At 36.0% G+C, this 17,883-nt stretch overlaps 2 protein-coding genes across 2 annotated transcripts in view; both read right to left on the bottom strand.

Moving 5' to 3' along the window:
* Positions 1–14,249, bottom strand: part of FOLH1B (folate hydrolase 1B) — a 97,148-nt gene extending 82,899 nt beyond the window's left edge. The window contains 1 exon segment of the mRNA XM_043997862.1: positions 13,828–14,249. Coding sequence (XP_043853797.1) covers positions 13,828–13,942 — 115 coding nt within the window. The 5' untranslated portion in view covers positions 13,943–14,249.
* Positions 14,250–15,734: 1,485 nt separating this feature from the next.
* On the bottom strand, positions 15,735–17,586 carry LOC122751961 (UPF0688 protein C1orf174-like). The gene has a single exon (XM_043999214.1). The coding sequence runs from the start codon at positions 17,549–17,551 to the stop codon at positions 16,808–16,810; it is 744 nt and encodes a 247-aa protein (XP_043855149.1). The 5' UTR covers positions 17,552–17,586; the 3' UTR covers positions 15,735–16,807.
* Between the last annotated feature and the right edge of the window lie 297 nt (positions 17,587–17,883).

Here is a 17,883-nt window from a genome sequence, read left to right as displayed (position 1 = left end):
AAAGAAGGGAGAAAAAATTGGAACACAAAATCTTATTAAAATGAATGTTGAAAGCTATCTTTTACATGTAACAGGAAAAATACTTTTAAGATTAGAAAATAAAAAGTAACAACTCTGAAAGGCATTTTGACTATTGTAAATATGTAAATTAACTACAAAAGACATAAGAAGGAAGACACTATCTTCATCCACAGAAAGAACTGATAGAGGTTTGTATAGAATGGTATAATTTATGTGTGTGCATTTGCACATACATTTCTGTCTAATGATAGCCATCTCTAGGACGGGATGGGGAGGAAGAAAAAAGGGGCAGGGGAAGAAAGATACATGATAACTTTATAATATATTTAAAAGGAATAGCAAGTTATACATAATAGATTTTCAGTTTCGAGTACAATCATCTTTTTTTCTATTATATTACATTATGGAAAAGCATGTTTTATTTCTTAAGTTCAGAATTTTAAAATACATACATACATATATTTATATATATGTGTGTGTTTCTATGTATATGTGTCTGTGTGTATATATATATGTATATATACATATATACATACATATATATATATATATATATATGTGTGTGTGTGTGTGTGTGTGTGTAATGGTACCATAAGAAGTGACAGTTAATGTAGGTAAAATTTAGAAAAGAAAATTTCAACTATTTCTCAAAATGTCACTTTCTCAAAGTTGTTCATATGACATAAATATTTGCTCATTAAATATAAGGAATCATATCCTTCCTTTTCTTAAAAATAGAGAAAAGAAACATATGTTATTATTAAAGAGAGCCACAGAAGCTTATACTGAAAGCATTTTGCCTCTCTTCCCTTACACTTCTTTTTTATTTGGTGTAGAAATGTAGTTATTTAGATATTTGAAAAGGAAGGCTCAGAAGAAGTATGTTTTGAGTACCTAGTTCCCAGGGAGGTACATTGTATGATCAATACAACAACTCTCCATTAAGCATTCTGAGCTCATTTCAAAGCCTATATTAATTATCTATAGACACAATTATTTAAAATCTGAGGAAACAAAGTTATTTTGAGGGTAGAGCTGAATAAGAAGGCCACAAAGACAAGATCTCTGTGTTTCAGGCAAAGTTTAGGGTAGAAATTGAGCAAGATGTCAACCACAGCCCTTTCAGATGGAGTTTTTTTTTAATAGTTTAGCAAACTGATGGTGGTGGTGGCATTTCTGATAGTGATGATGATGCAGAGATATTTTAACTGTCATTTATTAAAAGGGCCCAGTACTCACATAGGAAAAGACAACATGTGCAACCATTATAACTCACATTTTTAAGGAACTTTGCACTTACAAACATTTTCAAATACATTCTTTTACTACAAGCCAATGGTAAAATGTTACCTGGCACAGAGGAGGTGTATATTAAATATTTATTGAATGAACAAATGAAATAACATAGCACACATGCCTTTTAGGAATGAAGAAATCCTCTCTCTCTCTCTCTCTTTCTCTCTCTCTCTCTCTCTCTCTCTCTCTCTCTCTCTCACACACACACACACACACACACACACACACAAACACACACACACACACACACACAAAGTTAAGGAGCTTACCCAAGATAAAACAGTTAAAGGTGAGTTAGAACTAAAATGCAGTTTTTTCTGAGTTAATCTGCTGCCTTTTCATTACACCATGGAGCCACCAAGTCATAAAAAGACAAAATAATTCTTCTCTCAATGAAATTAAAGGTAAGCTCCTTAATATGTTTTTCATGACTTCACTTGTATAACTGATATCATAATGCTTGCCTTCTCAATGGGTGGGGAGCAGTCAAAGGAAAGGAAAGCCTTTATAAATCAAAATTAAAAAAAAATGAGTATGGGCAGCTAGGTGGCACAGTGGATAAAGCACCAGACCTGGATTCAGGAGTACCTGAGTTCAAATCCGGCCTCAGACACTTGATACTTACTAGCTGTGTGACCATGGGCAAGTCACTTGACCCCCATTGCCCTGAAAACAACAACAACAAAGCAAAAGAAAACAAACAAACAAATAAAAAAATGAATGTGGGGCAGCTAGGTGGTGCAGTGGATAAAGCACTGGCTCTGGATTCAGGAGGACCTGAGTTAAAATCTGGGCTCAGACACTTGACACTTACTAGCTGTGTTACCCGGGGCAAGTCACTTAACCCTCATTGCCCCACACCCCAAAAAATGAATGTTAAGAAGGATGGAGGAAATGAATGGGGTAAATTATGCTACATAAAAGAGGCATAAAAGAGCTCTTATAATATAGGTGAAGATGGGGTGGGGTGGGAAAAGCTTAAACCTTACATCAAAATTTACTCAAACAGGGAATAACATATATACTCAGTTAGATAGAGAAATCTATATTACCCTATAAGGAAGTAAAAAAAAGGGACAGGAATAATACAAGGAGGACTGATAAAAGGGAGGATATATTGGGGAAAGCAGTGATCAGAAGTAAAATATTTCTGAGGCGAGAAAGGGTGGGTGATGGGGGGGATAAACAAGCAAAAAAATATAGGATGGAGGGAAATACATAGTTATCATAACTACAGATGTGAATTGGATGAACACACCCATAAAATGGAAGCAGATAGTAAAATGGATTAAATCCTACAATATGTAGTTTCCAAGATTCACATCTGAAGCAGAAAAATACACAAAGGGTAAAGGTAAGGGACTGGAACAGAATCTATTACGCTTCAGCTGAAGCAAAGAAAGCTGGAGTAGCAATCATGCTTTCAGATAAAGCAAAATCAAAAGTAGACCTAATTAAAAGAGATTAAAGAAAAGGAAACTTTATCTTGTTGAAAGGTACCATAGAAAATGAAGTCAATTCAATATTTAACATATATGTACCAAATGGCATAACAAAGTTTTGAAGAAGTTGAATGATTTATAGGAAGAAATAGATAATAAAACTATTATAGTGGGGGACCTTGATTCCCCTCTCAAAAATGGATAGATCTAAGCAAAAAAGTAAACAAGAAAGAAAAGGAAGTGAATAAAAATTATGGAAAATCTAGAATAGGAATCTGAATGGGAATAAAAAAGGAATGTACATTTTTCTTAGTAGTACAAGGCACTTAAGGAAAAACTGACCATGTATTAGGAAATAAAAATCTCATAACAAAATGCAGAAAATCAGAAATAGTAAACACATCCTTTTCAGACCATACAGCAATAAAATTATATTCAATAATGGACAATGAAAAGAGATATTAAAATTAATTGAAATTAAATAAATCAAAATAACTAAATAGCTAATTAATATGATCCTTAAAAAAGTGGGTCAAAGATCAAATCAGAGTAACAACTGATAATTTCATTAAAGAAAATGACAATGAGAAAACATATCAACATTAATGGGATGTGGCCAAATTGGTACTTAAAGGTAAATATATATCACTAACTGCTGACATCAATAAAATAAAGAAAAAGCATATCAATGAATTTGGGAGACAGCTAAAAAAACCTGGAAAATGAATAAACTAAAAATTCATAATTAAACAACAAATTGGAAATCCTGAAAATCAAAAGAAAGATTAATAAAATTGAAAGTAAGAAAACCACTGAATTAATAAATAAAACTAGAAGCTGGTTTTATAAAAAAAATACAACAATAAAATGTATTAAACCATCAATTAATTTGATTTTTAAAAAAGGAAATAAGAAAACCAAATTACTAATATTAAAAATGAAAGAGGTTGAGGCAGCTAGGTGGAGCAATGGATAGAGCACAGTCCCTGAATTCAGGAGGACCTGAGTTCAGGTCTGGCCTCAGACACTTGACACTTACTAGCTATGTGACCCTGGGCAAGTCACTTAACCCCAATTGTCTCACCAAAAAAAATTTTTTTTTAAAAATGAAAGAGGTTGAACTTACCAAGAATAAAGAGGGAATTATGACAATTGTTAGGAACTATTTTGCCCAATTATATGCCAATAAATTTGACAATCTAAATGTAATGGATGAATACTTACAATTACACACACACACACACACACACACACCCACAGAAGAAATAAAATACTTAGATAACCCAATTTTAGAAAGGGAAATTGAACAAGCTATCAATGAACTTCCTAAAAAATAAATCTCCAGTGAAGTATACTAAACATTTGAAGAACAATTCTTTCCAATACTATGTAAAATGTTTGGGAAAATAGGTGACGAAGGAGTCCAACCAAATTCCTTTAATGACACAAATGTAGTGCTGATACCCAAACCAGGAAGAGCCAAAACAGAGAAATGAAATTATAGAACAATTTCCCTAATGAATATTGACACAAAATTTTAAAGAATATACTAACAAAAAGATTACAGGAATATATCACAAGGATCATGCAGGTGGCATTTATACAAGGAATACAAGTCTGGTTTAATATTAGGAAAACCAGTAGCATAATTGGCCATATCCATTACAAAAACAACAGAAATCATATGATGATCTCAATGGATACACAAAAAGGCTTTAAAAATACAGCAAACATGAATATAAAAAAAACTAGAGCACATAGGAATAAATGGAGCTTACCTTCAAATGATGAGCAATATTTATATAAAACCATCAGCAAGCATTATCTGTAATAGGGATATAGCTTGAAGCCTTCCCAATAAGATCAGAGGTGAAGCAAGGATGCCCATTATCACCTCTATTATGATATTGTGCTAGAAATCTAAGCTATAGCAATAAAAGAAAAGAAATTAAAGGAAGTAGAACAAGCAAAGAGGATAAAAAACTACAACACTTTGCAAATGATATAATGTTATACTTAGAAAATCCTAGAGAATCAACTGAAAAAAAAAAAACTTTAGCCAAGTTGCAGGGTCCAAAACAAACCCACATAACTCATCAGCATTTCTATATATTACCAACAAAACCTATCAGGAACAGTTAGAAAGTTAAATTCCATTTAAAATACCTGTAGACAATATAAAATACTTGGGAATGTACCTTCCAAGACAAACCCAGGAACTATATGAAGAGAAATATAAAACACTTCTCACACAAAGAAAGTCAGATCAAACAATTGTTAAAATATTAACTGCTCATGGGTAGACCAAGCCAAAATAATAAAAATGGCAATCCTACCAAAATATTTATTTAGTGCTATACCAATCAAACCATCAAAAATTCCTTTATAGATCTAGCAAAATAATAACAAAATCCATCTGGAAGAATAAAAGGTCAAGGATATCAAAGGAATCAATGGAAGAAAAATTGCAAAAGCGGGTGGTCTAGCTGTACCAGATCTCAAACTGTATTATAAAGTGAGAATAATCAAAACCATCTGGAAAAAAATTCTGGTACTGGCTAAGAAATAGAGTGGCGAATTAGTGAAATAGAATAGACTCAAATTAGACTACAGTAAATGGCTATTTTAATCTAGTATGTGATAAAGCCAAAGACCTGAGCTTTTGGAATAAAACTCATTATTTGACAAAAACTTCTGGGAAAACTGGAAAACTAATGCAGAAACTAAATGTAGACCAACTTCTCACATTGTATACCAAAATGAGATCAAAATGAATACATGATTTATACATAAGGGATGATAACATAAACAAGTCAAGAGAACATGTAATAGTTTATCTGTCAGATTTATGGACAGGGGACGGAATTAGGGCCAAAATAGATATATCGAGAATTACAAAATGTAAAATAGATAATTTTGATAATATAAAATTAAAACACTTTCCCACAAACAAAACCAGTACAACAAAAATTGTAAGGAAAGCAGAAAATTGGGAGTTTTTGGAACAAGTATCTCTGATTAATGCCTTGTTTCTCAAATATATAGAGAACTGAGTCAAATTTATAAACATATAAATCATTCCCCAGTTGATACTCAAAGGATATGGCCAATTTTCAGACAATGAAATTAAAGATATCTAGTCATATGAAAAACTGTTCTAAATCATTATTGATCAGGGAAACACAAATTAAAACAATTTTGAGGTACCTCCTCACACCTATCAGATTGGCTAATGTTACAATGGATATTGGAAGGGATATGGGAAAACTGGGACACATCTACTGTTGGTGGAGTTGTGAACTAACTCAACCATTCTGGAAACCAATTTGGAACTATGCCCAAAGGGTTATAAAAACTGTGCATTCCCTTTGACCCAGCAATACCACTGCTAGATTTATATCCCAAAGACATCCAAAAAAAAAAGATAAAAGGACCTATTTGTACAAAAATGTTTTATAGGAGCTCTTTTTGTGGAGGCTAAGAACTGGAAATCAAGGCAATGGCCATCAATTGGGAAGCTAAACAAGCTGTGGTATATGATTGTAGTGGAATATTATTGTCCTATGAGAAATGACAAGCAGGATTATTTCAGAAAAACACAGAAAGACTTACACTAGCTGATGTATAGTGAAGTGAACAGAAACAGGAGAATATTGTACACAGTAACAGCAACATTGTGCCATGAAGAATTGCGAATGACTTGGCTATTCTCAGCAATATAATGATCCAAGACAATCCCAAAGGACTGATGATAAAGCATACTATTCAACATCAGAGAAAGAACTGATATTGATTGAACAGAGACTAAAGCATGCTATTTTTATCTCATTTTTTCTTTATTTCATTTCTTTGTTTCATTTTTATTTCATTTTCTTTATTTCATTTTTTCCTTTTTATTCCAGTCTTCTACAAAATGACTAATATGGAAATGTTTTACACAATTGAACATATATAACCTATATCTGATTGCTTACTTCCTCAGTTAGGAGGAGAGAAGGGAAGGAGGGATAGAATTTGGAACTCAAAGCTTTAAATAAAAATATTAATTTTCAAAATAAATAATAAAAAAATCAAGGGTAATTTAAAAAAATTAATGAATTAACATAATTCTTTAAAAGGTAAGTTCTTTGAAGGTAGAAACTCTCTTTTGCCTCTTTTTGTACCTTCAACACTTAGCATAGTGTCTACCACATAGTAAGTGCTTAATAAAGGTTTATTGGTTAATAAAGATAGGAAAGATATGACAAAACTGTTTATTTGTGGATGATATGATGACATAGAAAACCCTAGAGAATCAGCAAAGAATAACTTCAGCAAAGCTGAATCAAACACTTAATCAATATTTATTAAGCACCTGTTATGCACCAGGCACTGGGCTAAGACTACAAAATAAACACACTATCCAATGGTATTTTTACACAATAACAACAAAATCCAGGACACAATAATAAAAAGGAAAATCCTATTCCAAATAATTATAAAGAGCATAAAGTATTTGGCAGCTAATCTATCAAAGCACACACAGTACTAGTATAGAATAAATACAAAATAGAGAAAATTAAATAATCTGGAAGAATAGTCAGTGCTTATGGCTGTACCCTGATAATATAATAAAAATTATGTTACCAAGATAATTTACAGATTTAATTCTATGCCAATTAAACTATTAAGAAGGTACTTTACAGAGCTAGATAAAATAATAGCAAAATTTATTTGCAGGAACAGATCTAAGATATCAACAGAAATAATAGGGGAAAAGATAAAAATAAAGGGGAAATAGAACTTCTAGACCTCAAGCTATATATAAAAGCAATAATCATCAAAACCATTTGGTATTGGTTAAAAATAGAGAAAAGTAGATAAATAGAAAAGACTAAACATAGACTGACATCTTCTACCATATTCCACAATAAATTAAAAATGAATATTGACTTGAATATTAAAGTTGTTGTTATTTAGTTTTCAGTTGTATCCAACTCTTTTTAACCCCTTTTGGGGCTTCTTGGCTAAGATACTGAAGTGGTTTGCCATTTCCTTCTCCAGCTCATGCTACAGATGAGGAACTGAGGCAAAAAGGATTAAATGATTTTTTTCCAGGGTCACTCAAGCAAGTAAGTGGTCTTCTTAACTCCTGGCTCAGCACTCTATCCTCTGTGTCACCTAGCTCCCATGAATATTAAATACTATACCACTGAAAAAAATTCAAAGAGAAACAGATGATACAGACATAAAGCTATGGGTAGGGTATCAACTCTTCATCAAACAAGGGATAGATAGAATTTAAAATGAAAAGAATATAAGGTTACAATTTCATAAAATGGAAAAGCTCTTGCAGAAACAAAATTAATACTTGGGATTAAAGAAAAGAGTAAGTAGTTCACTGAAAAAACATATCAAATACCTCCAAGAGTTTTATTATAAATGTTGTGAATGTAGATATATCTATACACAAATGTATACCCACATATGTGTATCTATGTATATGTATGTCTATGCATGTTTATAGTTTCTTATAGTCCTGTTAATTGTGTCTGCATATGATATGTGTATGTTTTTCCATAGGATATCTATATCCTATATATGTATAACTCCTATGTGTGTATATATCTCCTATGAGCATATACATCATACATAAATATGTGTATATATGCATGAAGCTATCTATCCATTTATCTATCTATCTATCTAATATCCATGTCATATGCAGACACAATTAATGGGACTATAAAATATGAAGAGACTAACTCAAAAATGTGTCAAAAGATACAAACAAATTGTTCTTAAAAGAATCACAAACTATTAACAACTATATGAAAGAATGTTCCAAGTCACAAAAAAAAAAAGAAATATAAATCAAATCACCTCTGAGGTTTTACCTCACATCCAACAATGGTCAATTTTGGAGGAATTGTAGAAAGACAAATGCATTGATTTTCAAGCTAAGAGTTTATCCAATCATTCTGGAAAGCAATTTGGAATTATAAAAAGAAAGTGATTAAAATGTCTATACACTGCAGCAGAGATACTACTTCAATGCATATTCCTTAAAGAAGTTATTCACAAAAAGTCTTCAATATATACTAAAATACACAAAAATATTTACAACAGCACTTTTAGTAGTAGTAAAGAACTGGAAACAAAGTAGATAATAATTTGGAAATAGCAAAACAAATTATATTATATTCATATAAAATAGAATATTAATGTGGCATAAGAAACAATGAACAGTGATACAAAAAAGCATGAAGGGAGGAAACATGCCTTTATTAAGCACTTACTATGCTTTATGCACAGTGCTAAGCATGTTACAAATATAATCTCTTTTGATCTTCACAACCCTGGGAGACAGGTGCTATTCAAACAGCCATTTTACAATAGAGGAAACAGAGGAAAATAAAATTTAAATGACTTGCCTGGGGTCATACAGCTTGGGTGGGAGACCTGATTTACCTTAGGGGAGGGGAGGAAGAGAAGGGAGGGAGCTGAGGGATAGGGATAATGGAAGGAAAATAGGAGAATGGAATGATGGTCTTTTCTCTTTCTTGGTCATCTCATCTCTTCCATGAGTTTAATTATTTTCTCTATGTAAATTATTCTCAGATCTATATATACAGCCCTAGTTTCCAGTCCCACACTGCTAGCTATGGACAGCTCCAACTTTATGTACTGTGGGCATAGCATATCCAAAATGTAATTTCTTACCTTCTCTCCCCCTGATGTGGGATGGAAAAAGCCAAATAATGATGTGGGCAGGAAATTTGGGGTCAAATTGATCGTGAGTGGTCCCAAAAGAATTACAAGACTCAGTTTCCCAAATTTTATTGCAATACTGTGAGTGATCACAGGGAGAGAACCAGAAAAGGGGAAAGGTATCTCTCTAATAAGGAAAAGAAAGACAGTTATATTTATAGTATAGATAAATTAATTATCAGTCTCATTATAATAATCTCCACCTTGGGGAGGTACAGGGGAGGGCCTGTCCTTCTAATTATAATATTCTCCACCTAGGGGTGTTACAAGGGAGGGCTTATCCTAATTTGGAGTTCCTGATGTCCTAAGTCAACCCCAGAGGCGGGTACCTTTTTCAGTGGAGGTGTGTTTTGGGGGTTTACATGTCATAAGATGAATCTGAGGACAAATTTGGCCTTTGCTGTGCATGTCTCTTTCCAATTCCCATGGCTAGTTTCAAAATATAATCATTTTTCTTTAGAATTTCTATAGCCTTTTCTTTTCCTTTATTGTTATTTTGGCATGAACCATTTTGGTCTGTTATGAAGGCTGATCACTGTAGGTATGAGAACCTAGCATTTTGACTTGTAAGTTATCCATTAACTGGGATCTAACTCCCTTTTGGAGCTAATATCTGAATTAGAGCTTGGATCTTAGGTTTTTCTATTAACCCTTTTTTGCTGAATAGGCAAAGTAGGGGATAGGGACTGTACCCATGGTTCTGTTAATGCAGGGAATTCCTAGACATGGAAATGCCCTGATGAGGTTAGGATCACTTATATCCAATATGATTCAGAGGCTGGACCTGATCATAAGTCTTTCTAGCTCTGTAGGCAGCTATTTATTCACTAGGCCACCATGCCTCTCAGGCAAATTAAAGCTAAAGCAATAGGCTTTTTCAGTATACTCTCAAAGTTCCATTTATAATGTTGGTGAAACAAAATAATAGTGTGTTGACTATCACACCATTTGCCAGCCATCTCCTGTGGGATAAGGTTGGGGCAGCAATTTATATGTCATCTCATCCCTAAGTAGTTACTGAATTCTATTGATGTTAATGACGTAAGGGTTCTAATAGTAACTCTTAAGGAGACATTATTTATTTCTTGAGAAAAGCCTAGCTCAATGGCAGTTTTTCCCATACAGGACCTAAAAAGAGAATAGCTATAATAAATATATACTTTGATATTGTTCTATGGTTTAGCAAGTCATTTCTTCATGATACTATGAGGTAAGACATATCAGTATTATCATCCCCATTTTTCAAGTGAGGTTCAAAAAAGGTAAATTAATATATTAACCCATCTGCACAGATTAAGTTATCAGATTAGCCAATTCCAAAGGATTAAACCCTTGAATTGATACGATAAAGGGAGATAGGCTCTGGCAGGGGATTGGAGGCATGTGGCTCTTAGGCAGTAAAATTCCCAAGAACTGGGAAGTCTGTTTGGGGTACCCATGTTTTAGGCCCAGGGCAGCATAAGAGTACTGGATGCCAAAGTCGGGAGAGAAACAGAGAAGCACAAAAAGGAAAGGGGGAAAAGGGTAAGGAAAGAAGAGAGAGAAGTTCTTTTTTTTTCACAATTTTGCCCTTGGCTAACTTACTCAATAAAATTAATTAATTTTTCTTCATAATTCCATTCTCTAATTTTCCCCAAACATTGTATGATATTTACAATGCATCTATTTTTTACTTTTAATTAAAATATATGAAAATAAATCACCTTAGTTCATCACTAGATTATCTAGGGAATTTCAATTGCTTTACTGAAACTTTTAATAATTCCCCTCAAAGAAAGAACTTTGCATTCTGTAAACAACTGGCTATGAAATATAGCTAAGATTGTACAACTGATCTGCTATTCAAAGTTCTATTCAATGTCAATCAGCACTTAGATAGATATGATGAGTATGCTGTTCCTTCAGCCTGGAGCTATGTAATGCATTTGTACAGCACCAGTTAGTCTCTAATCAAACCACACAGCTACAAGAATTCTGATAAGTGCCTAATTTTAGCACACAAGAATTATAGAAAGGGGAATAGAAGTAGAGTTCAATCTTAAACTAAATTTCTTCTAGTTTATATAGGGATATTATTCATCATGAACTGAGCTGACATTAAATCTTAGGATTTAGGGCTAAAAGAATTTGGAATTTAAAGATCATGTTGTCTAACATTCTCATTTTATGGATAGGGAAACTGAGTATCTCCAAAAGGCAGAAATGGATGACTTTATAGTCACCAATGACTGATTACAGATATTTATTAGAAGAATCAGGACACAAAATAAGGTATAAATTGGAGATCCAATGTTCTATTCCATGTGTTGTGTTTGTATCACCAATGCTTAGCACAGTGCTTGAAGCACATTGTAGGCACATAAATCAATGCTTATTGATTGTGATTGATTTCCACTAAAGAGATGAGCAGCCTGTCATTTTCTGAACTGTTTCTCTATCCTAAACCAATTTAGCTAAACTTTCAACTTTCTTTCAAATAATGATCACTGGAGTGAGGGCAGGGGAGGTATCTCTCACATCCTGCCAAGAATTTGCATTTGTTTTCCTGGCAAAAATTTGTATTTAAAACCTTACCCGAGGGGCAGCTAGGCAATGGATAAAGCATTGGCCCTGGATTCAGGAGGACCTGAGTTCAAATCCAGCTTCAGACACTTGACACTACCTATGTGACCCTGGGCAAGTCACTTACCCCTCAATGCCCCGAAAAAATGAACAAAACCTTACCTGGGGGCAGATAGGTGGTGCAGTGGATAAAACACTGGGCCTGGATTCAGGAGAATCTGAGTTTGAACTCAGACACTTGACACTAGCTGTGTGACTCTGGGCAAGTCACTTAACCTTCATTGCCCCCCAAAAACAAAACAAAACAAAATTTATCTGTAATTGGGGAACCAAGAGATTATGACATTAGAAATTAACTGTAAACCTCACTGTTGCACTAGGGTAGGTGGAGGGCTGAAGGAATGGAGCTCATGCTTCAGAAATTGTTTTCCCTTAAGTTTAGCCTGGTTCACTCTAAATTTAAGTCAATTCTGTCCAATTCTGTCCAATTCTGTTCAACAACCATTAATATGGCACCTGCTGTATGCAAGACACTGTAAATCAAACCATCACACCGGCCAATCCCAGATTTAAGATGTATATGAGGGTACTATACTAGTTAATGATAATGTGATATTTATATGATACTTCTCTTTGCAAATACTTTCTTACCTAAGCTTCATACAGTCCTGTGGAATGGGTATTAAGCGTAGTATTAATCTTATTTTACAGATAAAGAAGCTAAGGCTTAGAGAAGACAAGCAACTTGACTGTGGCCACAAAGCTAGTAACTGTAGGTGGTGGAATATGAACTTAGATCTTTCTGTGACTAAAGGGCAAGGGCCCTTCCAGAGCTAACATTCTATGGCTCTGAAAGTCTGTAATTTTGAGTCACAGTCTGTAAAATATTCCAGAATAAAAAGAGGTACTTTGGAATTTGGGTATTTTTTAATTAATGGTAAGCACCTTCAAAAAAGAAGAATAGAAGCATTAAAGTCTCCTTAAGTTCAGAAAAAAATTCCTGCAGTTCCATATGAGCTCCCTTTACTCCCAATAAGAAAAAAAAACATTGGTTGAAAGAGATTATGACAGAAGTCATCAAGGACCTGAAGGAGTACATGGTACCTGTAAGCAAGCTGCCAAATACCCGTTTTCCTAACGACAGAGTATTGCTGCTAACAAGTGTCATCAGTGAATGCAAAAAGGGCCCCTCGGTGCTTGTGCTCCCCGGTATGGCATCTGCCCTGGGTATTACTGAAAAGCAGGCTGGGCCTCGCATGCAAGGTGCTCGAACCGAGGGATCTCCCCGCGGATTGCAGGGGTGAGGGCATCGCGGACTCAGTGAAAGAAGGGGTCGGCCCCAGCGATGCGTAGCCAAGACCCAGAATGCTGAGTGGCATGCCCCAAATCACACAGGTGGTTATCGGAGCCAGGATTGAAATCGAGACACTGACTCTCTCCCACTACATGATCCTGCCTCCCAGAAGAAGCGCTGTACACTCGTGTGTAATTACTAATTCTTTGACACTAGTAGCTCGGAAGAGTTTAAGGATGCAAGAATTCCCTTTGGGGGGGGGGCAAAGAGGGGAGGGAAGATGCAAGCCTGCCCCAATGTACGCTTCGGGCTGACTCTCCCTTTCACATCCTTAGCCCTCTCCCCTACTTCGCTTCCTAGGAATTGAAAAAGAGGGTGGGCTAAGAGGGCAGTCCCAGGGGATGATGGGGGAAACGGGACCTGCAGCCCAGCCCGGGGGGCGTTGTGCCTGCGGGAGCCTACCGAAAAGAAAGCCAAGCAGGAATAGGCTGGCCGCCACCCCCAGAGTGCCCGCACACAGGCGGTGAGGGGTCCTGCGCAACGCCACCTCCACGGAATTCTGGAGCGGGGTCCACATTGTCCTCCTTCTCCTCCTTCTCCTTCTCCTTCTCCTCCAATCTTCCTCCAGGTTCTCTGGGGGGTGGGGCAGCCGCAGCCGCTGCTGATGCCAAGGGCCTGCCCGCGCGTTTCTCCCGCTCTCCTGCACTTTGATCGTCCCCTCGCCTACCCTGCCCCCTCTTCTTAGAAGGGCCAAATTCCTTGGAGAAGCGCCTGGGCTCCCAAGCCAGCTGGCCTGTGCGCTGTGCGCGCGCCTCTCCTGGTGCTAACGGGGGTCAGTCTGGGCGGAGTCTCAGTGCTTAAAAAAAGACACAACCTTTCCTGGTCTTTCCATCCTTTAGCCCATCACAGACCGACTAGAGGACTGGATGCAACCCGCCTCTTAAAAAGGCGGAGTGATCCGACTGTTTCTTCTTAAGGAGGAATCCAAGCATTCTAACAAGTGGTAAAGCAACCAATCCGTGACGATGCACAGAACTCGCTTTTAAAAACTGATGTAGTTGAAAATCATCTTGATTTCCACTCTCTTATCAGGGTGGGAGCCTTTGCACTTGTTTGCTTCTTGTTTTTTTCACCCAACCCTCTGGCTCCCATCTCCAGGCCTTTGCACTGGCTATCTCCAGTGCCTGGAATGCTCTCACTCAACAGCAGCACCTCTTGGAATACCTAGTCTTCGAAACTCAGGTCAAGCATCGCTCCAATTGAAGCTTTCCTGATTTTCCTTGTAGCTTCTAGGGCCATTCTTCCGTAAAGTACCTTGAATTTATTTTATACGTGCTTATGGATGCAAATACAGCATCTCTACTCACTGGAAATTTAGCTATTTGAGAGCAGGGAATGTTTCATTATTGGTTTTTTTTTCCTTCAGAGCATAGCACAGAATGTAGATCCTTAATAAAGGATGGCTGATTGATCGTTGTTGATATATATCTTCATTGAAGTAGAGGATGGCCTAGGAAACTACTGTGAGAAAAAAAAAAGTTTTATTGGTATCTTGGGGGGTTCTCCCCTTCTTTCTTAGTCTTTTCATCCCCTACTGCTTTGTTGTTCTTCTTGAAAGTAAGATTCTTCATCTGGGTCAAGCCCAGCCCAAATCTAAAAAGAATCTTGGCTGAAGACATATCATTTATCTAGATAACTGAAGGGCTTTATAGAGGAGATTTAGCCTGCACCAAACCACACCTAGATGGAAAAAAAATGTTCTCCCATCAGATTGGGTTTGGTCTCCATTTTTTCTCTTGTGTCTTTTTTACCAAGATTGGAGTGACCTAAATCAGCATATCCAGACTTCATTTAAATATAACCCACCTCTAATCATATCAACCTAATAATTAGATTTGATTGCTATGTGATGGACCTCCTACAATTAGAAGGTATATAAGCCATTAGGAGGTCTTTGGTCTGAAGGAGATAACCATTTACCATCTTATTATTATTTTTTTCAATATAACTTTTTTATTGGAACACAGCAATAACAATGAGCAGTACTGGTAGGTAACATTCTGATTTAATTTTTTAAAAAAGTACACAAACTAACAGCAAACACAAAATTCTAAAATTTTGCGGCAACTCAATTACCACCAGTGAGATGTGTTATGATTAATAGTCAAGTTCATGCAGTAATCTCAAACTGTAAATTATTCTCCCAAGCTATCATAACATGAATGGATTATAAGCAACATGTGCGAGTTATTAAATGTATTGTAGTTCACTGACCAATAAATCATAGAATTATTTGGAGTAAGTGAAGGTCACTTCTCCTAATGGGAAAATGATCATATTGAAATGAAACTGGCTGCTGGGGGAAAAATAAGTCAACTAGGGCAAATAATTTGAACTGTGTATGAGATGAAGTTGAAAAATTTCTCTTCATTTTAATTTGCTACCTAACTACTCTACATATGAAGTTTGGGAAGTAATTAAAGTATATTCAACATTATTTACTTTTTGTTTTTACTTGTAACAACTTACACAAAGATAATTGGATAAAAAAAAGTCCCCTCCCTGTTGAAAAGTAAATGGGGCTGTTTCTTTTTAAGTGGAGATCTACTTTTATTCCAATCACCTTGTTTCAGGTTGTTTCATGGGTGTGGGAGCCTTAACACTAGTCAAACCCTTAGGAGTTGAGAATTAAGCACTTGATCTTTACTCAAGTAATTGCTCTCTCTCTCTCTCCATTAGTGGGTCAAATAATTCTGGAAGAAATAATACTGTCCACTTAGGGACAAAATTAAAGCTTCTTAAAATGTAATTGTAAAAAAAAAAATCTAGCGTCAAAGACTTCCTTTGCAAACTTAAAACGTCTATAGCAACCACTAGTTTCACATGCATATGGAAACGAGTACAAAATTCACTCAGGTGAATTTATCAGATCACCTGTAGGAATCACTGAATAACCCAGACTGGCAGAACAGAAACTTGTTTATCTGTTGTAAAAACAAATTTTAAATGCCATTTTTATATTTATAAATGTGCCAGCCTTTCTTAGCCCCACCTGGGCTTACTCAAAGCATAATTTATTATAAAAAATAACATACCCACTTTGCTAGAAGGTATAGTCGTCTTAGGGAGTTGGAGCTGCCATAGTTAAGAACAAAGCAATGCAAATTTTCCTTTCCAATCATCCCGCAAAAGAAAAATCAGGAGCTTTACAATCTGCAAGTTCGGCTCAATGAGTTTCCACATTGGCTTTAGAAACTTATCAACCAGGAGTAGCAAAATTACCCTAGCTTACTTTTCAAGCTAGAAAGTTCCCATGGGGATAGATTTTCTATCGATACTGACATGTGGCAACTAGAATCATTTGTAATAATAGCATGACACTGGTAACTGTCTTTAATGTATAAAAAATAGAGATCTAATTTTATAATGTTTTATTAAATATCTACATCTCTGCATCATCGTCATCATCATCTTTGGCTCTGAAGTGCATTTTTCTGAATTCCCGTCTGCTCATCGAAGGACAAGGTGGAGAAACTGGCGGAAGGTCTTGCATGAGCTCGACATTTCCAAAGAATCGATTCACTGGCATTGGCTGATTGCTATCTTCGTCTAAAAAGATGCTACTGTCTATGTGGGATGGTGTCCTCTCAGGATCTGCTGCCTCTGAGCCGGCCTCCCCGAGCAGCACGGCACTACGCTTACATACATCTTCCTCTATCAGATTTTCTTTATATTTGGGGAGGGCCAAGTCATTTTCAGTCTTTGTTAAGCAACTGTTAGCCACGTCTCTGGAGTGACTGTGATGAGAAAGACCATTCTCATTCCTCTCTATTTGCTGCTCACAAATTCTGGAAGTATTAGCTTCATTACTTGGAGGCAATGCTTTGTGCTCAGCACACTCCAAAGGCTCATTCTCATGGGAGGTTTCAGATGTTTTTGGCAAAGAAGTTTTTTCCTTTTTGGTTGTTAGTTCTTGTAATTCTGACTTGATGAAACCATCTTTTTCATACTTGAGTGTCTTGGAAGTACGTCTCTCAGTTGCTTTGTGTGATGAAGCCAAACACACTGTTTTTGTAGATTTGGAAACATCAACTTCCTGGGCCGAGGCAGCTCTGGTGGCTGGGTAGTTTTTGCTCCTTAGGCGTGCTGAAGAGCGCACCCCGTCTGCAAGCTTCCGGCTCCTCATGAGTCTGAGGCGCCGCCGCCACCGCGGCGTCCTCAGCTCCCAGGGCTAACGCTCCCTTGCTACCATCTTATTATTAATAATCTGCAGGCCTGTTAATAAGATGATTAAATTCCCCGGAAAGTACCTGAATTTACATACTGCTTTAAGGATTGTGAAGCACTTTTTTTTACAATTCCACAATAACTCTGTTTAGTAAATGTCATCTCTATTTTGCAGATAAGTAAACTGAGTCTCTAAGAAGTGAAGACACTTGCCCAGGGTCATATAGCTACTTATTGTCAGATCTGGGAATCAAACATTGGTCTCCTAACTATTTCCTTGTGGTTTGTCCA

The sequence above is a fragment of the Dromiciops gliroides genome, chromosome 3 (assembly GCF_019393635.1).
Source record: "Dromiciops gliroides isolate mDroGli1 chromosome 3, mDroGli1.pri, whole genome shotgun sequence".
In the NCBI taxonomy this organism is placed as follows: Eukaryota; Metazoa; Chordata; class Mammalia; order Microbiotheria; family Microbiotheriidae; genus Dromiciops; species Dromiciops gliroides.
Note: the sequence above shows the minus strand (reverse complement) of the source record. Positions and strands in the feature narration are given on the sequence as shown.